This window comes from Panulirus ornatus, chromosome 11, assembly GCF_036320965.1.
Source record: "Panulirus ornatus isolate Po-2019 chromosome 11, ASM3632096v1, whole genome shotgun sequence".
NCBI classification, from domain to species: Eukaryota; Metazoa; Arthropoda; class Malacostraca; order Decapoda; family Palinuridae; genus Panulirus; species Panulirus ornatus.
In genome coordinates, this window is record NC_092234.1 from 52,032,137 (window position 1) to 52,053,725 (window position 21,589).

Here is a 21,589-nt window from a genome sequence, read left to right on the forward strand (position 1 = left end):
CTGGGCAATGGGGTGAAGGTTATTGGAGCATTGGAGGAACATGTGGGGAGGGAGAGCAAAAATAGGTATGTTTGAAAGCATATTGGTCCTAATGATGTTGTATGGATGCGAGTCTTGTGGGGGTAAGTGTTGAAAATAAAATGTTTTAGGACAATGTGTGGTGAGAGGTGGTTTGACTGCATATGTAAATGGAGGGGACAAAGAAATGGTGAGATCGAATTGGAGATTGGAGTAAAAAAAGATTTGAGTGATCAGGACTTGAACATGCTGAAGGATGAAAGGCATGCTTAGGATAGAGGGAATTGGAATGATGTGTTTACAGGGGTAGACATGCTATTAATGGACTGAACTACGATATGTGAAGAAGCCGGAGGAACCATGTAAATGTGGGGCAGGTTGTGGAAGGGGGCTATGGTTTCAGTGCACTACACTCAATAGCCAGAGAATGCATGTGAGAAAACATAGCCATTTTTTGTCCATTCATAGTACTACCTGGCTAACACAGGAAACTGCAAACAAGTTTGAACCAAAACAGGGCACGTGAAGTGTCTGGGTAAACCATGGAAAAGTCTGTGGAACCTGGTTGAGGAGCATTACATGACAGCTCGAGTATAGATGTGATCAGATGTGGCCCTTCATCGTTCGATTCCTGGCGCTACGCAGGGGATGGCAATGCTGTTTCCTGTGAGGCAGGGTGGCGCTGGCAATGGAAACAGTGATCAAGTATAATAAAAAAAATAATATATATATGTTTTGGCTCTGAGTGAAACGAAGCCCAAGGGTAAAGGGGAAGAGTGGTTCGGAAATATCTTGGGAGTAAAGTCAGGGGTTGGTGAGAGGACGAGCAAAGGAGGGAGTAGCAGTACTCCTGAAGCAGGAGTTGTGGGAGTATGTGATAGAGTGTAAGAAAGTAAACTCAAGATTGATATGGGTAAAACTGAAAGTGGATGGAGAGAGAGGGATGATTATTGGTCCCTATGCACCTGGTCATGAGAAGAAAAATCATGAGAGGCAAGTTTTTGGGAGCAACTGAGTGTGTGTGTTAGCAGCTTTGATGCAAGAGACCGAGTTATAGTGATGGGTGATTAAAATGTGGCAGTTGAGGGCATAATTGGTGTACATGGGGCATTCAGTGAGGGTATAATTGGTGTACATGGGTCGTTTAGTGTTGTAAATGGAATTGGTGAAGAGCTTGTAGATTTGTGTGCTGAAAAAGGACTGGTGATTGGGAATACCTGGTTTAAAAAGAGAGAGATACATAAGTATATGTATATAAGTAGGAGAGATGGCCAGGGAGTTATTGGATTATGTGTTAATTAATAGGCACAAGAAAAAGAGACTTTTGGATGTTAATGTGCTGAGAGGGGCAACTGGAGGGATGTCTGATCATTACCTTGTGTGGAGGTGAAGGTGAAGATTTGTAGAGGTTTTCAGAAAAGAAGAGAGAATGTTGGGGTGAAGAGAGTAAGTGAGCTTGAAAAGGAGACTTGTGTGAGGAAGTACCAAGAGAGATTGAGTGCGGAATGGAAAAAGGTGAGAGCAAATGATGTAAGGAGAGTGGGGGAGGAATGGGATGTATTCAGGGAAGCAGTGATGGGTTGCACAAAAAATGCTTGTGGCATGAGAAAGGTGGGAGGTGGGCAGATTAGAAAGTGTGGTAAATAGTTGGATGAAGAAGTACGATATTTAGTAAAAGAGAAGAGAGAGGCGTTTGGATGATTTTTGCAGGGAAGTAGTGCAAATGACTGGGAGATGTATAAAAGAAAGAGGCAGGAGGTCAAGAGGGGTGCAAGAGGTGAAAAAGAGGGCAAATGAGAGTTGAGGTGAGAGAGTATCATTAAATTTTAGGGAGAATAAAAAGATGTTTTAGAGGGAGGTAAGTAAAGTGCATAAGACATGAGAACAAAAGGGAACATCGGTGAAAGGGGCTAATGGGGAGGTAATAACAAGTAGTGGTGAAGTGAGAAAGAGATGGAGTGAGTATTTTGAAGGTTTGGTGAATGTGTTTGATGATAGAGTGGCAGATATAGGGTGAGAGGGTCAGGGGGAATGGTTTGGTAAACAGACAAGAGGTAGTGAAAGCTTTGCAGAAAATGAAAGCCAGCAATGCAGCGGGTTTGGATGGTATTGCAGTGAAATTTATTAAAAGAGGGGGTGACTGTGTTGTTGACTGGTGAGTAAGGATATTCAATGTATGTATGGTTCATGGTGAAGTGCATGAGGATTGGCAGAATGCATGCATAGTACCATTGTACAAAGGCAAAGGGGATAAAGGTGAGTGTTCAAATTACAAAGGTATAAGTTTGTTGAGTACTTCTGGGAAATTGAGAGGGTAAAGGCATGCACAGAGCATCAGATTGGGGAAGAACAGCGTGGTTTCTGAAGTGGTAGAGGATGTGTGCATCAGGTGTTTGCTTTGAAGGATATATGTGAGAAGTACTTACAAAAACAGATGGATTTGTATGTAACATTTATGGATCTGGAGAAGGGTTATGATAAGAGTTGATAGAGATGCTTTGTGAAAGGTATTAAGAGTATATGGTGTGGGAGGCAAGTTGCTAGAAGCAGTGAAAAGTTTTCATCAAAGATGTAAGGCATGTGTATTAGTAGGAAGAGAAGAAAGTAATTGGTTCCCAGTGAATGTCCGTTTGCGGCAGGGGTGCGTGATGTCTCCATGGCTCTTTAATTTGTTTATGGATGGGGTTGTTAAGGAGGTGAATGCAAGAGTATTAGGGAAAGGGGCAAGTATGCAGTCTGTTGTGGATGAGAGGGCTTTGGAAGTGAGCCGGTTGTTGTTCAGTGATACAGCATTGGTGGCTGATTCAGGTGAAAAACTGTAGAAGTTGGTGAATAAGTTTGGTAAAGTGTGTGAAAGAAGAAAGCTGAGAGTATATGTGAATAAGAGAAAGGTTATTAGGTTCAGTAGGGCTGAGGGATAAGTTAATTGGGAGGTAAGTTTGAATGGAAGAAGTGAAGTGTTTTAAATATCTGGGAGTGGATATAGCAGCGGATTGAACCATGGAAGCAGAAGTGAATCACAGGGTAGGGAGTGGGCGAAGGTTCTGGGAGCATTGAAGAATGTGTGGAAGGCAAGAACATTATCTTGGAGAGCAAAAATGGGTATGTTTGAAGGAATAGTGGTTCCAACAATGTTATATGGTTGAGGCATGTGCTGTAGATAGGGTTGTGCAGAGGAGTGTGGATGTGTTGGAAATGAGATGTTTGAGGACAATATGTGGTGTGAGGTGGTTTGATCGCGTAAGTAATGAAAGGGTATGAGAGATGTGTGGTAATAAAAAGAGTGTGGTTGAGAGATCAGAAGAGGGTGTATTGAAATGGTTTGGTCACATGGAGAGAATGAGTGAGGAAGGATTGACAAAAGAGGATATATGTGTCAGAGGTGGAGGGAACAAGAAGTGGGAGACCAATCTGGAGGTGGAAGGAGGGAATGAAAAAGATTTTGAGTGATCAGGGCCTGAACATACTGGAGGGCAAAAGGCATGCAAGGAATAGAGTGAATTGAAACGATGTGGTATACCGAGGTCGATGTGCATCTGGGGTAAACCATGGAAAGTTTTGTGGCGCCTGGATGTGGAAAGGGAGCTGTGGTTTCGGTTCATTACACATGACAGCCAGGGGTAAACCAGGGAAAGTTTTGTGGGGCATGGACGTGGAAAGGGAGCTGTGGTTTCGGTGCATCACACATGACAGCTAGGGGTAAACCGTGGAAAGTTTTGAGGGGCCTAGATGTGGAAAGTGAGCTGTGGTTTTAGTGCATCACACATGACAGCTAGAGACTGAGTGTGAACGAATGTGGCCTTTGTTGGCTTTTCCTAGCGCTATCTCACGCACACGTGAGGGGAGGGGGGTGCCATTTCCTGTGTGGCGGGGTGGCAATGGATGAAGGCAGCAAGTATGAATATGTAAATGTTTATATATGTAAATGTCTGTGTGTGTGTGTACATGCTTGTATAAGTTGAAATGTACAGGTATGTATATGTGCGTGTGTGGGCGTTGATGTATATGTATATGTATGTGGGTGGGTTGGGCCATTCTTTCATGTTTCCTTGCGCTACCTCGCTAACGCGGGAGACGGCGACAAAGTATAATAAAAATTATATAGGGTATTTTTTTATCTATTTCATAGTGAAAGCAGAGCAAAATAATTAAAGATTCATCTCTCTGAACCATGACCAAAATTTAGAGTTGTATTCCAATAGATGCATGTTTTAGTGTTTCTACAGGATCAAGCATAACTGCCATTTTATATTTGTCAAGCCTTCTGTAAGTTCATCTGTAAAAGTATGTGATACTGCACTGTACTTAGTTTGATGATGTACTGTTTCCATCACATGGCATATTTCCAATTCTGGTAATCTTGATTCATGACAAATTAAGAAGATGACTCTTCACAGGTGGAAAATTATTCAACATGGCTTCATCAGTGCTTGTGGTTCAAGACTTTTAATTTGCTTTAGCCTCATTATAGAAGGCATTATGACTACAAAAACTTGAAATATAACATTTCATTATTCATGGGCAAAATTATTCAAAACAGTAATGAAAATGTGAATTTTCCCCCAAAAATTTCAGTATTATGAGGCCTTAGTGTTATTCTAGTTATTTTGTAACTAAATTCATCAATGTCACTATGAACTGTTGTTCTACAGAGAACCTTCCCCCACCTTTCTGTAGCGTTTATCCATAAGAACAATGTAGGACTTGGCATTACATAACTTTTGATTAAATGATCATCTACTGTTGATACAACATTTTCAACTCTAGTCTCTGGAAAATAATACATCCCCAAATGCCTTTTCTTTTAAGTGTTTATCACTAAAAAAGAACAATAAAAGACTGCAACAGATATAGGAGCACAACATTTGATTTAATGATTATCCAGGGTTAGTCACATACATCCTGGTCTTGTCTTTGGAAATTAATACATCCATTAGATAACCGTGTTCCATAACAATGAAATATAAAAATCAAGTATTTCCATTCTTTATGAATCGAAATGTTACATAAGTGTGTAGCAAATATCAGTAGGTAATTCAATTTATATTCAAGGTGTCCTTGTAAATGGTTATGTGTATGTACTATAATATTCCAGGTCACACAATCAATGGAATGCATTTAAAGGTGTCAAAATCACTAGCAAGTCCATTAACTATTCTATAATCAAGAGAATGTCCATTACTTTTGCTTCCTCTCATCCATGAGACCTTGTACTATGTAGTTCAGATGCTCAGAGAATTTGATGAAGGAGAAATTATTTACTACACGACTGTAACCAGCTTCTCCCATGTGAGTCTTGTCATTAACACCAGTTACAAATCTTTGCATTGCTTCAGCAAAATCTTTTGGGTTCTGCTCACAAAGGAATCCAGTTTCTCCATTGATAATCGTCTCTTTGGGTCCTCCACTATTTACTGCTATTACTGGTGTACCAACATACATGGCCTCTATGGGTACTATCCCAAAGTGTTCCCTGTCTGGGGTGTAAATGAGACATTTTGCAGACCTCAGAAGAGTAACTTTCACTCTGTCTGCAGGAGATTTGAGGAATGTAACTTTATCTGAGATGCCCAAGGTTGTGGCCAATTTCACTAACTCGTTATAGTGCTCAATGTTTTCTTGCACCCTCTCGTCATATCCACCTGCCATGATGAGGTGAACACGAGATGCTTCATCTTTACTCACCATTTCCAAAAGAATTTTCAAGGAATGAAGTGCTAAGCTGAGGTTCTTTTTACATTCATATCGATTCAGTGAAAGAAATATGCAGTCACTATCAATGTCTAAATCTATATCTTTTAAAGTCACTGATGCATACTTATCAAAACTGTCAAAATTTAAAGATGGGTACAGGACAGAAGGAGAAGTCTTGATGGACTTAAATGTCTCCTTAAACACACTTGCAGTGAAGTGACTATTGACTAAAACACAATCAGCCTGGCTTGTTGTCTTCTCCTCAAAGGTATCCAGAAAATATCTATACACCCTTTTCAAGAATGATCTTCTCTGTGTTAAGAGCTGGTCAGGGAAGTGACAATAGAAGAGGATTTTGGTGTTACTTTTCAGTTTCAAAAATGGAATACACACAGAGACCTGATCTACAAATACAACATCATATGTAACTCCACTAAACAACACCAGATACAGTGACACATAAATCATGCGGATGTATGCCCACAAAGCTGCCAGCATTCCAAATGTTGATCGTGGCAGCCAGTCACCAACACAAGTCACATCTAGCTGACCATCACAGGTTTCCGGGAAGCAGTGAGCAGGGTCATGATGACCAGTAAAAAACTGCACCTGATGACCCTTCCTCTTCAGGGCCAGAGCAGCATCGACCACAAGACGTTCAGCACCACCAATGCCAAGGTCCGGGTGTACAAACACAACATGAACCATTTCTGAAAGATCAGACAATTAAGGTTTACAACCAGAAAAGAAATAATGAAGATTTTTGAAAACTCAATAAATACAATAATCAAACGGTTAAGAATATTAAAATGAAACCCATTTTACCATGTAAAAAGCACATATCATATTTAGTGTACATTTCTTTCCTTTCCACCAACAGTTAATCCCACAAACAATAAAATATCTTAAAAAATTAGGAGTTTAGGACTTTTTAACAGCCTGCCTAAGGAGTGGGGTAACACTAGTTGACCCCACTGTCTAACCATCATCCCATATCAATGGTAGCAGCAGCTTACTCATTCCATGGGACTAACCAGCCAGTTATATAATTTTATTGGATCCCATGTAGACTGGACATCTCAGAGCCATCAGAGTATATTTTTCCTACTTTTCTATGGATTTATTTTCTCTTTTAGAAGTGATGTACTTTGAGTGTACTCTGATAAGATTTATGAAATACACATATTTCCTTATGCTCTTTATTTGTATCAAGTGCTTATTGCTGCTATATAGAAGTTCTTTGCCAACCACTGGAGTTATGTTTCTAGAAGACCTCGTTACTGACAAAAACATTTTGGCAAGGAACAGGGCCTTCACCAATGGGGGCTTAGGGTAAGAGACCCTTGAGGTAAATTCCCTAAGTCCTATAATGAATACTTTTGGAATAACAATAAGCATAATAAGGTTCACAATATGCTGTTGAACACTTCTTAAATTTCATTATCTCTATTCATCCACTGGAGTTTGTTCATCCCTTCTATTTGAGCTGCTACCCTCTGAGGTAGCCCCATGTACAAAACTGGAGCTCATGTTTTCTGTGAAGCTCTTACTGAACAAGATATCTTGACCCCTAAGTTAACTGGGGATCAGGGAGATGATTTCAATTAGTCATCTGATAATTGTGATCAGAAGTCCCTTTGCTCCAGCGAGTATGCCAATAATATACTCAAAGCAACGCAATAAATTTTCATGGATGTTAGAATCTTTTAGTTAAGATTATACAAGCATGGGCCAATAACCCTACAGTACCAATGAATATTGATATCTTGCAATGCAGCCCATTATCAGTATCATAAATATATATATGAAACGGACCTGGTCTCAAGACCGATCCTTTTGGCACCCCACTTGTTACATCTAGCCATTCTAAGGCTTGACCATTTATGACAACTCTTTGTTTATGGCCACTCAGCCAACTTCCTCTCCACTCAATCATTGCCATGTGGCTGACTTTTTGTTAGTACCCTTTGATGTGGAAATCTATCAAAAGGTTTTTGAAAATATAGATAGATAACATCAACTGCATTATTCTCATCATAGGTGTTGAAGAAATCGGGTAGATTTTTCAGATGAGCAATTTCGTCATAAACCAAATTGAGAATCACTTATTAAGTGGTGGTCCTCTGAATGATTTACAGTTCTATCTCGAATGATGGTTTCCATAAGTTTTCCAAACACAGATGTTCAGCTAACAGGAGGATAATTTCTAGGCAGTATCTTATTAACTTTTTCATTTTTGGTGTTACACTGGCAAATATCCATTCATCTGGAACTTTTCCCATAGCAAATGACCTATTGAAATGGGTAGTCAAGGGCTTAACTATCTCACTTTTCACCTCTTTCATTGTTCTCTTATAAAACTTACCAGGGTCAGAATTTTATTCATTTTCATTTTCTTTACTGCTGAAAGTATGTCTTCAGCTTTTATGTCAATATGTTGAAAAATTTTCCCCTCTCTTATCAATGAAACTGGATTCAGGGCTCAACTTATGTCTTCATTTGTAAATTGAGATACAAAAAGTCATTCAATATTTTTGCCATAGCTTCAGTATCTTTAAACAAATCAGTTTTTCATAATCAATGGGCATACTGACTGGGTCATGACTCTCTTACTTCTAACATTTCTGTCAAACTCCTTAGAATTTTTTTTTATTTTCAGCAAGATATGTTTCATACTGATGTTCACTTTGTCGTATTGGATTGTGGAAAGTTTCTTATGAGCTACCTTTAATACAAAAGGCACTTTTTTCATTTCACCATTCCACCACCCTGGTTTCATTTTAGAAATACCATGTCTACTACATGATGGCATAAATATTCCCTCTCCTGCTTTGAGGGTTTTTTGAAGGTTTTCCATGGTATATTTATGTCATTTTCATTGTCCATATCATCCCATCCCAGGTTAGTCTGTTAAGAGGAATGTGAAAATCATTAGAATTTGCATATTTATAACTGGGTATTTTTCAGCAACTGTCATGCAGTGTTGAAAGCAACCTCAAAAGTAATTTGTTGGTAATCACTTGTACGAAAGTTTTCTGCAACTTCTACATTATTAAGGAGATCCTTACTTAAAGTTAGAACTAAATCTAATGTATTCTCATCGCAAGTAGGATTAGGGCACTATAAAGTAAATCTAGGTAGAGTCCATGACTGGAACTACTAGAAAGGGATTCTCCCCATTAAGATACCAGTAGGTTAAAATCCCCTATTATGAGAATACTGTTCATTACAAATTTCTTATAACTGAGCAAAAAATCTTTTGTGTACCTCTCGTGTCTGTGCGAGGAGTCTATAATTTGGTCCTACTGTTATTTTCTTATGTAATTCATCTTTAATTTCTACAAAAGTGAAGCCAACACCTGACATCCCTCTGGGTATGGCATCATCTTCATTCAAGTCCAAAGTATGTGGTACTGCCAACTGTATTGGTCTTATCAAGTCAAAGAAACCTCATATGGCATTTCTTTTCATAAAGAAATATCCCCAGTTCAACGATGGATTTCAATGGCTACTTCCTTAATATGCCTTGTTATATACTTAAAAAGAAAGTGCCATTTTTTTGATATCCCATCACAAGGAAGGTGAAAGACAAACTAAGGTTAGAATTTCTTACATTTCTTGGACTGACCAATGTTTGATATAGAATCTTGGGTGCTTCTCAAGTTGAGGACATAATTGGACCTTCTCCCACTATGTCTGAGGAAAACAGTCCTTTTAAATTTTCTACCATATAAACCCTCTATTGAACCTAGTGTAGGAATGTTTTAAGTTTTTCTGAAACCCTCCCTTGCAAATACAAAACCTTGCTTAGTTTACTAAGTCTGTCTTATAATTTGGAAGAAATCTCAAGGCCCTAACCTCCCACACATGTATCCATCCTATCGAGTCAATAGGTCCTGCCTCTCCAACCTGTCCAAATTGGCTGGAAGACTCTGACTCTGATGCTTCATGTAACAAAATAATATCTGAGGAACCTGTTCCTGAGACCAGTTCCACTTGGACAAGAGGTGAACCCGTTTATTCCACATAATGTAGTCATTATCCAGGGTATCTTATTCATAGATACTAACTGTTGCCTGCTAGTTTTAAAAGGCCAGTATCAGTGCAGTGGGAGACTGGTTTTGTTTTGGTTTTGTTTAATCTCATATTCTCATTTCCATATCCTTCTCTGAAGAAACACCAATTGATACCAAGCAGTCCTCAGTGAAATAAGACAATTGGTCTCCGTAATTTTAAAGATTTTCTAATCCTAACTTCACCAATAATATCTCAAGTGATACACAACAGCTTTTCTTTACCCATCCACACAGTCTTTTTATCTTGGAGAATTTTCTAGTTAACCCTGATTTGTTTTAGAACAGCAACATTTCAGAATATCTCCAAATTCTAGAAGACCATACTGCTGGCATTTTTGAGAGCAATGCTTATATATGAGAATATTTAATCTGTTCTCCAGAAGAATCCAATAAATAAAGTAGGAATGGAGTTGGTCTTTTTCAACCTGGAAGTTTACTAAAAGCTTCTGCAGTTGTTTCTGTCTCGTGTAGAAACTTTCCCTCTAACAATGCACATTGTTTGATTGGAGTTCATTGGGATAGTCTTAGGACATGCCTTTTATAAGAGCTTTCAAGTCACTGCAGAGAGCCCCTATTCACATTCCAAGCAACAGTAAAGTTCAGTCTGCAAATGTTCTCACCCTTGTGTGGCTTCCTTTTTACCCCTAAAAAGCTGATGCAGTGAGTTCGTGCTCTTGTCACTACTGACCTGAAATGTAATTCTTGGGGGTTTTACCTTTCTTCTTACTCCTCTTGGTAAAAAGAATTTCTTGCATCTAAGCCCAACCTTGCTATACTCAGAGGTGCCACTTTAAGGGAGCCCTTTCAAGGCATTCAAGCTAGGTCTCAATGCAATTTCTCTTCAAACTATTTTCTTGCTAGTCAGGGGTCATCCTGGGAACTTCTGAGTTAGAATTTTCAGCCACCCATGCAACAGAAAATTTTTGGACAACCCTGATTCAGCTTATACATAATTACACTAGGGGGTTCATGAGCAAGGACATCACTGAGCCTGTGATGGGCCCAGTTAAACTAACACCCTCTTTGTCAGACATGAAAAGAATTCAAACAAAAGTAGAATAAAGAGGGATTTATCACAGCTTGAATCCAGAAGTGAAGGTTTGACTGACCACTTTGCAAAACATGCATGCATATAGACAAGAATGGATTCCACTGGAAGTTCAATCATGTCAAGCAACATACACTAGTATATTTCAAATATAACACTGAAAGGTGAATCACAGCTGTTAGGATAAGTGAGGTTTCCATAGGTAATGATTGCATCTTCAATATCAGAGTAAAAAATAATTCCAAGGTTTGGTGCATGTCATGACATGGTCAAATATACAAATGAATCTATTCATCTTCAAGAATGTAAACAATGCCAAACAATAGGTAACATATTTTTCAAAGGAAATATAAAATTAGGTAAATATAAGCTTCTAAGGAAGATTAGATCTGGTTTTCATAGGTTCTATAAATCTTTTAACAAGTGCTTTACGTCATGTTACATCAAATGACCTCACACTTTGCGATATGCTAACCCTCACGACTGCAGTATCATCTTCACCCCTTAAATCTTCCAAACATATTTACATGAGCTGGACAAATCTTCCAGACATATATTTAGGCATCAACTTTGGTAGTGCCATTGCAAGGCTGACTGCCAAGCCTGGGTAGTTGCTAAGGTGGTGGCACACAAGAATTTCTCTTTTAAGATAGTGAATTTCTCTTTTAAGATAGTTACTACTAACTATGCCAAAAACAGTATATTCTCATGGGTTTTCATTTTAGGAAGGAAACCAAACAGCTTTTACCTAGATTTAGAAAACCAGGCAGGATTTAAATTTCTTGGTGATAATCTGTCATCAGATTGTGTGGAATGAGTTTATGAATACTTAACTCTTCTAGATGAGGCAGAAGATAGTGTTTGAAGCACAAGTGGAGGCAGTACTGCCAATACCCACCAGACTTTGACAATGCAGTTCACAAACTATAATTTTGCTGTTAAGAAAAAATATTATTGATGAATCATACTGACTACAACACGGACAGCTTTATTATACTAGCGAAAACATAATGACCAGCAGTCAGCTTCTCTGAGTAAGTTACTTAATAAGTTACTGAGAGGTAACTTGATACTTGGGCTTCCCCCTACACTTTTACCACATTATGCTGAAAAATCTACAAATCTTCCCCACATTATTATAGTGATATTAGCAGACCAAACATTCTGTAGTAATTTTTTTATTGTTATATAAATATCTTTGAGATTTTAAGCTAAATATCTAACACAACTTGACATGTGAAATGCACAGGGTCGAAAGAAAACCAAACTTGAGTTTAATATATAACTTCAAATTGTGCATTGCATCTAATTCTATTCTCTATATACTGAAGTACAGTGCCACTACTATAGTTTTGCTGTGTAACTACAACTAATAATCTACTTTTCACATTAATTACTTAACATTTTCCTCAAACCATCATATTCCTCACCACCATTAACACATTATCATAAGATAAACCAGCGATTCTTTTGCCATAAAGTCAAAACTGGAAGGTAAAACAGTATTATGCCAACTGCTTATTTTGCTTGGTAAAAGTCTAATTTAACTCCAGATCTCTATTAGCTTTGGATACTGAGTGATTTGATTCTGCAAAGTTATCCAGCTATCACTAATAACAGTAAAATTCTCATAAAACTGATTTCACCTACCATAGCATTTAAAAAAGAAAATAACAGTTCAGAAGCAAGATTTATAGCACAGTATCTTATTGGACAACAATAAAATGAAAGTAGTGTGGGTTATGTATATTAGGAAAGATGTGGGGTTAATTAATGTAAAAGCAAGTAAAACACACACAAAATCAATAGAGCCAAAGAAAACAACACCCAGTAGCTGACTCTTACAACATAAATTACACTAACATGAAAGAGGTCCGCTGCTTGTGGTTATACAGTTTACATTAAGGGGCATTTTTGTGATGCTCAATCACGGGTATAACTCATATATTTTCCTTGCCTAGAATACTGGACGTACGATTGATTTTCTTTACTATGTAGATTAAATGAGGATTTCAGATGTTCTATTGATATCTTAAAAGCATATTACGTACGTTTTCATCAATATCACATTTTCCCTGAGAAATAGAATCCTCACTTACATCACCATAATGAATACTTCTCAATAAAAATGAATACGTAAAATCAGACCACAACCGTTAATGTATTATCTAAATACTACATAACACTGCAAAACAAATTCACACGTTATTCATAGCAAAAAGCGATGCGGAGCTATACTTAGCTTCAACACGTATATTTTTCCTTTCATGGCGCAGTTACTGACTTCCAAGAGAGAAATATACATAAACTCTCATTATGCTATTAATTCTGACGAGTGAAAATACTAATTTTGATATCCTTAAATTCAGCAGAGTCATCAGAGACTTCTAATCCATCACCATCTTCAAACGCTCAGAAAAAGTTGTGATAAAAACAGTCAAACCAATAATTAGCTTAACCTCAACCAAAAGTCTACTACACCCCTAGACCCTACTCTACCCTACCCCTGTTAACATGGGCCGAAGTGCTACCAGCGGCGGCCCTGAGGGCAACCACCATCCTACAGATCAATGTGTAATGAGATAAAACCAGGCCAAGCTCGCCCATAACAACATACAACACCTCTCTCTCATCACCAGGTGTCAGGCTAGGGGTGAGCATTGGCCATGGATACCCATGCGTGGTAACTGTTCACTGAATTAAGCCAAGGCTGACCCCTTTAGTTCATACAAATCCAGTAATACAGTGCTGCAAAGGGGAATATGCGTTGCCGACTTAATGGCAAAATGTGCCAAATGACTAATCATATACAAGCTCGACTGGGGTTTCCCAAAATACACATAGCTTAGGGCGTTGTTGTGACGGAAGACCATTTCCTGCGGCGCCAATCATACATACTTTTTCATATAAATAATCTTAAGGATTGGTATATTGTGTAAAACGAATGGAACACCATCCATTACCGATATCAGTCCTTTCATCAAAAAAACCAAAGCCCTCTGGTCTAATATTCGCCACACCTCATAAACAACCACTGCTAGAAATACTCTGATGTTCAAAGTTTAGTTTCGTTGAGCCCTTAGATTGCATAATATATCCATAACTTTTCCGTAGCCGAGCAAAATTTCATATATTGAAAGGTGTCATTCATACCTTGTTATTTAAATGAGCGACAACAATGCATCAACAATGAACGTACGGCGGCCCCGGTTTATACACGAACACCAGAAACACAGTAACCCCACTCATAATCTAGAAGGAAGTCTTTTTTATTACTTAATGAAGTGTTCTCTTCCATTCAGGAAGCCCAAAACACAGTATTATATCTATTTCCATTATTTCTAAAGGACAATGTAAATCTGTGTTGTCAAAAAGTACCATAACCTATGTGGCTAATCAATAAATTGTAGTCAATATATCCTTGTTCTCGTTTTCCTGATATATATGGAACAATTTTGATATAATTAGTGTTTTATCCATTAAAAAAACAGGATAGACATTTCAATCCACTCTTGTTTTAGAGCGTTACCCTAACATCCTTGAGTGCCACTCTCGCCTGAAGGAAAAAGATCGCACCGGATGAATCCGGTCAGAATTTTGACCATAGTAAGACGGAAATCGTGCTAAATTTATGTTTTATTTATTTACATATGTCTGTATGTATGTATGCATAGTTCATGGTGAAGTGCCCGAGGATTGGCGGAATGCAGGCATAGTGCCACTGTACAAAGGCAAAGGGGATAAAGGTGAGTGTTCAAATTACAGAGTTATAAGTTTATTTAGCATTCCTAGGAAATTATATGAGAGGGTATTGATTGAGAGGGTGAAGGCATGTACAGAGTATCAGATTGGGGAAGAACAGTGTGGTTTCAGAAGTGGTAGAGGATGTGTTGATCAGGTGTTTGCTTTGAAGAACGTATGTGAGAAATACTTAGAAAAACAGATGGATTTGTATGTAGCATTTATGGATCTGGAGAAGGCATATGATAGAGTTGATAGAGATGCTCTGTGGAAGGTAATAAGAATATACGGTGGGGGGGGGGGCAAGTTGTTAGAAGCAGTGAAAAGTTTTTATCGAGGATGTAAAGCATGTTTACGAGTAGGAAGAGAGGAAAGTGATTGGTTTCCAGGGAATGTCAGGTTTGCGGCAGGGGCGTGATGTCTCCATGGTTGTTTAATTTGTTCATGGATAGGGTTGTTAGGGAGGTGAATGCAAGAGTTTTGGAGAGAGGGGCAAGTATGCAGCCTGTTGTCGACGAGAGGGCTTGAGAAGTGTCAGTTGTTGCTCGCTGATGATACAGAGCTGGTGGCTGATTTGGGTGAGAAATTGCAGAAGCTGGTGACTGAGTTTGGTAAAGTGCGTGAAAAAAGAAAGCTGAGATAAACGTGAATATGAGCAAGGTAATTAGGGTCAGTAGGTTTGAGGGACAAGTCAATTGGGAGGTAAGTTTGAATGGAGAAAAACTGGAGGAAGTGAAGTGTTTTAGACTAATCTGGGAGTGGATTTGGCAGCAGATGGAACCATGGAAGCGGAAAAAAGTCACAGGGCGGGGAGGGAGCGAAGGTTCTGGGAGCGTTGAAGAATGTGTGGAAGGCGAGAACACTATCTCGGAGAGCAAAAATGGGTATGTTGAAGGAATAGTTGTTCCAACAATGTTGTATGGTTGCGAGGCGTGGGCTATAGATAGGGTTGTGCGCAGGAGGGTGGATGTCCTGGAAATGAGATGTTTGAGGACAATATGTGGCGTGAGGTGGTTTGATCGAGTAAGTAATGAAAGGGTAAGAGAGATCTGTGGTATAAAAAGAGTGTGGTTTAGAGAGCAGAAGAGGGTGTATTGAAATGGTTTGGTCACATGAAGAGAATGAGTGAGGAAAGATTGACAAAGAGGATATATGTGTCAGAGATGGAGGAACGAGAAGTGGGAAACCAAATTGGAGGTGAAAGGATGGAGTGAAAAAGATTTTGATCGATCGGGGCCTGAACATACAGAAGGGTGAAAGGCGTGCAAGGAATAGTTAATGAAACGATGTGGCATACCGGGGTCGACGTGCTGTCAGTGGGTTGAACTAGGGCGTGTGAAGCCTTTGTGGTGAACCGTGGAAAGTTTTGTAGGGCCTGGATGTGGAGAGGGAGCTGTGGTTTCGGTGGAAAGGATCACAATTTTGCGCGTGATCAAGTATAATCCTATGAGTCCACGGGGAAACATGTGATTGGACAATCACATGAGATTACCAAATGGCGTCGTAGCTGCGTCTCTTCGTTGTTTATCTACTGACTGTTATATTTCTTTTTTATGTCTGACCTGATGATGTGATTATTACACGAAAGTGCACTTTGGAACTTATCGTGTTTCATTTTTCCCGTGGACTCATAAGAATATATATATATATATATATATATATATATATATATATATATATATATATATATATATATATATATATATATTTTTTTTTTTTTTTTTTTCATACTTCGCCATTTCCCGCGATAGCGAGGTAGCGTTAAGAACAGAGGACTGGGCCTTTGAGGGAATATCCTCAGCTGGCCCTCTTCTCTGTTCCTTCTTTTGGAAAATTAATATATATATATATATATATATATATATATATATATATATATATATATATATATATATATTATATATATATATATATATATATATATATATATATATATATATATATATATATATATATATATATATATATATATATATTATATATATATATATATATATATATATATATATATATATATATATTTTTTTTTTATATACTTTGTCGCTGTCTCCCGCGTTTGCGAGGTAGCGCAAGGAAACATACGAAAGAAATGGCCAACCCCCCCCCCCCATACACATGTACATACACACGTCCACACACGCAAATATACATACCTACACAGCTTTCCATGGTTTACCCCAGACGCTTCACATGCCCTGATTCAATCCACTGACAGCACGTCAACCCCTGTATACCACATCGCTCCAAATCACTCTATTCCTTGCCCTCCTTTCACCCTCCTGCATGTTCAGGCCCCGATCACACAAAATCTTTTTCACTCCATCTTTCCACCTCCAATTTGGTCTCCCTCTTCTCCTCGTTCCCTCCACCTCCGACCCATATATCCTCTTGGTCAACCTTTCCTCACTCATTCTCTCCATTTGCCCAAACCATTTCAAAACACCCTCTTCTACTCTCTCAACCACGCTCTTTTTATTTCCACACATCTCTCTTACCCTTACGTTACTTACTCGATCAAACCACCTCACACCACACATTGTCCTCAAACATCTCATTTCCAGCACATCCATCCTCCTGCGCACAACTCTATCCATAGCCCACGCCTCGCAACCATACAACATTGTTGGAACCACTATTCCTTCAAACATACCCATTTTTGCTTTCCGAGATAATGTTCTCGACTTCCACACATTCTTCAAGGCTCCCAGAATTTTCGCCCCCTCCCCCACCCTATGATCCACTTTCGCTTCCATGGTTCCATCCGCTGCCAGATCCACTCCCAGATATCTAAAACACTTCACTTCCTCCAGTTTTTCTCCATTCAAACTCACCTCCCAATTGACTTGACCCTCAATCCTATATATATACTTGCCTTCATCCGTTTCCGAGGCCACCTTGCCCCACAGGAAACAGCACAAAATACATGAAGGAAATGGAAAAAGCATAGCATACATTCGCTTCCCCCAACACCTGATCACTGCTCCCTGCGTCAGCAAGGTAGCGCCAGGAAACAGACGAATAAAGGCCACGTCCGCTAACACTCATTCTCAAGCTGTCATGTGTAATGCATCGAAACTACAGCTCCCTATCCATATCCAGGCCCCACAGACATTTCTATAGTTTACCCCAGACGTTTAACTTGCCCTGGTTCAGTTCATGCCTCCTCCCTCTCAGTCAATACCCTCTCATACAACTTATCATGTACACTCAACGAACATATATCTCCGTAGTTTGAACAATCATCTTTATCCCCTTTGCCTTTATACAATGGCCCTATGGCACTATACATGCATTACGCCGATCCCCAGGCACTTCACCATGATCCATACATACAGTGAATATTCTTACCAACCAATCAACGACACAGTCAATCCCTTTCTTAACAAATTCAACTGCAATACCATTTCATCTTCCGCAAGGCTTTCACCACCTTTTCTCTCTTCACCAATCCACTCTATGACTTTCTCATTTGGCGTATCACTCCGACTAAAACATCCTACATTTGCCACTCTATCATCAAACACATTTAACAATCCTCCAAACTACTTACTCCATATCCTTCTCACTTCATCATTACCTGTTATCACTTCCCCTTTTGTCCCCATCACCTATATTGCCATTTGTTCTCTTGTCTTTCGCACATTATTTACCTCCTTCCAAAATATATTTTTATTCTTCCTAAAGTCTAATGATACACACAAGTATATGTATGTGAGTAGAAAAGACGGGCATTATTAGATTACGTATCAACTGATAGGCGTGCATAAGAGACTTTTGGATGTTACTAAATGTGCTGAGAGGGGCAGCTAGTGGGATACCTGATCATAATCTTGTAGAGGTGAGAGTGAAGATTTGTAATAGGTTTTCGAAAAAGAGGAAACAATATTGTAGATTAGAGGTTGGTGAGAGTAAGTGAGGTTGGAAAGGAAACTTGTGTGAAGAAATACCAGGAAAGATTGAGCGTCAAATGGCAAAAGGAGAGAGCCAATGAAGTGAGGGGAGTGGATGAGTAATGGTAGCTATTTAGGGAAGCAGTGACGGCGTGTGCAAGAGATGCATGTGGCATGAGAAAGGTTGGAGGTGGGCAGATTAGAAAGGGTTGTGAGTGGTGGGACGAAGAAGTAAAGTTGCAAGTGAAAGAGAAAAGAGAGGTGTTTGGGCGTCACTTACAGGGAAGGAGTGCAAATGATTGGTAGATGTGTAACAGAAAGTGGCAGGAGGTCAAGAGGAAAGAGCAGGGGCTGAAAAAGAGAGCAAATGAGAGTTGGGGTGAAAAAGTATCAGCAAACGTCAGGGAAAATATGAAAATATCTTGGAAACAGGTTAATACGATGAGAGAAAAAAAAAAAAGAGGGGCAGACATGGAACGAAATGGGAACGTGGTAATAAGCAGAAATGAGATGAAGAGGAGATGGAGTGAATACTTTAAAGGATCATTGAATGTGTTTGATGGCAGGGTTGCATGTGTAGGGTGTTTGGGTCGGGAAGGTTTGCGTAATGATAGTCATAGCAAGTGATTTGGTGAAGAGAGAAGAGCTGGTGAAAGCCTTGTCTAAGATGGAATGTGGCAAGATGGCTGGAGCAAATGGTATTGCAGATGAGTTTTTAAAGAAAGGGGGTGACTGTATTGTTGAGTATTTGGCTATGATTTCCAGTGTATGTATAACTCAAGGTGAGATGCCTGAGGATTGACGGAATGCCTATATATTGACTGTGTAAAGTCAAGTAGGAAGGCGAGTGTTTGAAGTACAGAGGGATCAGTTTGTTTAATATACCTGGTAGCTTGTATGGGAGAGTGGTGACTGAGAGGGTGAGGACATGGACAGAGCTTCAGACAGGAGAGGGGTAATGTGGTTTCAAGAGTGATGGAGGATGTGTGGATCAGGTCTCTAAATAACATGTGAGTAATCATTAGAGAAAAAGAAGGATTTTTGTACCCGGTATTCATGGATCTGGAGAAAGCATTATGAAAAGGCTGATAGAAATGGTTTGTGGGAAGTGTTGCGAATGCATGACGTGGGAAGAAAGCTGTCAAAAGCAGCTTGTTTTTCTTTGAAGAAAGGAAGGCATATGTGCGAGTAGGTGGAGCGAAGGTAGAGTGTTCCTGGTGAAGGTGTGTGTGTCTGGGATGTGTGATGTCACTATGGCTGTTTAATCTCTTTGCGGATGTGGTGGTGTGGGAGGTGAAGGCAAGGGTCTTGGATGAGAAGGATGAAGGTTCTGGGAGTACTGAAGAATGTGTGGAAAGATTGGTCACCATTTGGAAGGGCGCAGAATTGCATATTTGAATGTCAAGTTGTCTCGACGGTGTTTTATGGTTGCGGGGCATAAGCCATGGTTGAGATTCTACAGAATGATAAGTAGTATGAGGAAGGCTGATGGAGTAATGTGGGAATAAGAAGAACATGACAAGAAAGCGGAAAATGATATACTGAAATGATCCGTGTGACTGTAGAGAATGGGTGAGGAAAAGTTGACAAAGAGCATATACGTGTTAGAAGTGGAAGGGACAAAGTGAAAGGAGAAGCCGAACTGGAAATGGAAGGATTAGAGTCAGAAAAACTTTTTCGTGGTCGGAGCCAAATCACACAGCCTTGCTTTTGGTGACCCGACCACTGCTTTGGGTGATCACATTTCTTACTCGACCATCCCGCCTGACCATTACCTGGTGAGGTCATCCTGCCTTACATATATATGAAATATACATATTTGTCATTTTCCTCCACCTGCGAGGTAGCACCAAGAACAGGTGACTGAGCCTTAGAGGAAAAAATCCTCACTTGGCCCCCTTGTCTGTGGTTGGATGGTGTGAAATGACCTTTGAGGTGTTGTTGCTTTGACATTCAGAAAGGTGAAGCATGCGGAGGACAGAATGAATTGGACGCATACGGTATACTGGGTACGAGGTGAAGTCAATGGACTGTAGGTAGCGGTCAGAGAAAACCACGGAATAGCCTATGGAACTTTGGCTGTGTGAACAATGGCGCTCTGGCTTTCTGTGAACTAGACATGACAGCTAGACAGTTTATATAAACAAATGAAACCTTTTGTTCCTCTGTCCCTGGCGCTATCTTGTTAAAACTGAAAACGGCGATTATGTATGAATAAAAAAAAAAGATCGAATATGCTGTGGATAGTTGGCTAAGCATTTCCTTATCCACGTACTTAAAGAGAATGATAATATTTGCCAGTAGATCGTTTTTCTCCTTCCCTATTCCTTCTCACACATAGATTCCTGCAGTTTATTTCCTGCTAGATATTGTTCGTATCGATGCTTTCTTTCACTGTGAGTGGGCTAGGACCCAGCAGCCTCGGACCCATTTATCGACTAACCTTGAAATAGTAGTTATAAGTAAGATGGGAACATATTTCGCCAGTTATCATCATGACTATCTGCAACAGAATACAAGCCATTGATATTCATCTCAAGGCTCATTTCGATATAAATTGGCTATGCAGAAGAAAAAAGAAATGAGGGAATGATGCGCATAGCTGTACTGGTAACGAAAAGCCTCGAAACACGTTCAAGGGTCGGCGTATATTCGGTCGGGGAGCGTAGTCAGCTGAGGGGTCGTTATAATGCAGGAACACAGGTGTCATTTGGGGCTGGGGAGTGAGGAGGGGAGTGGGGGTGACAGAGGGGAGTTGGGGGGAGAGTGAGGTTACAGGAGGCACCTGGTTTGAAGACACACGCACCTACAGTATATTACTAACGAGGAGACCCATGGGGAAGGGTCTCAAAACGTATTGGGATAGTGCAAAAGGTGAGATATTAAACGTTGTGGATAGATTGAAAGAGAGAGAGAGAGAGAGAGAGAGAGAGAGAGAGAGAGAGAGAGAGAGAGAGAGAGAGAGAGAGAGAGAGAGAGAGAGAGAGAGGAACTATGTCTTACCATACGCACGATCAACATGCCGAATGATATCAGACATTTTTGCATATCCTTTTATTATGTGGAGCATATGACCAGCTGGACTTGGAAACATCCTTGCTTTCGTAAGTTCTACGGGTCAC

At 39.6% G+C, this 21,589-nt stretch overlaps 1 protein-coding gene across 6 annotated transcripts; it reads right to left on the reverse strand.

Moving 5' to 3' along the window:
- Positions 1-4,811: 4,811 nt before the first annotated feature.
- On the reverse strand, positions 4,812-21,522 carry Alg2 (alpha-1,3/1,6-mannosyltransferase Alg2). Of its 6 annotated transcripts, none has more exons than XM_071667036.1 (2): positions 21,471-21,522; positions 4,812-6,422 (listed from the first exon to the last, which is right to left on the reverse strand). In XM_071667036.1, exons 1-2 carry the CDS (start codon positions 21,505-21,507, stop codon positions 5,197-5,199), a joined length of 1,263 nt encoding a protein of 420 aa, XP_071523137.1. In that variant the 5' UTR covers positions 21,508-21,522; the 3' UTR covers positions 4,812-5,196. The 6 variants fall into 6 exon arrangements, with proteins under 6 accessions (XP_071523137.1, XP_071523141.1, XP_071523138.1 ...); XM_071667040.1 differs by lacking the exon at positions 21,471-21,522 and adding an exon at positions 14,366-14,390; XM_071667037.1 differs by lacking the exon at positions 21,471-21,522 and adding an exon at positions 13,990-14,103.
- Between the last annotated feature and the right edge of the window lie 67 nt (positions 21,523-21,589).

What these genes read in the sequence shown, in the direction of transcription:
- Alg2 (XM_071667036.1), bottom strand. Translation starts at nt 21,507, where the DNA reads ATGTCTGATATCATTCGGCATGTTGATCGTGCGTATG. An exon ending in GCATGTTGATCGTGCGTATG is followed by an intron (nt 6,423 to 21,470) that starts GTAAGACATAGT and finishes CTGATCTTTCAG; the next exon opens with AAATGGTTCATGTTGTGTTT.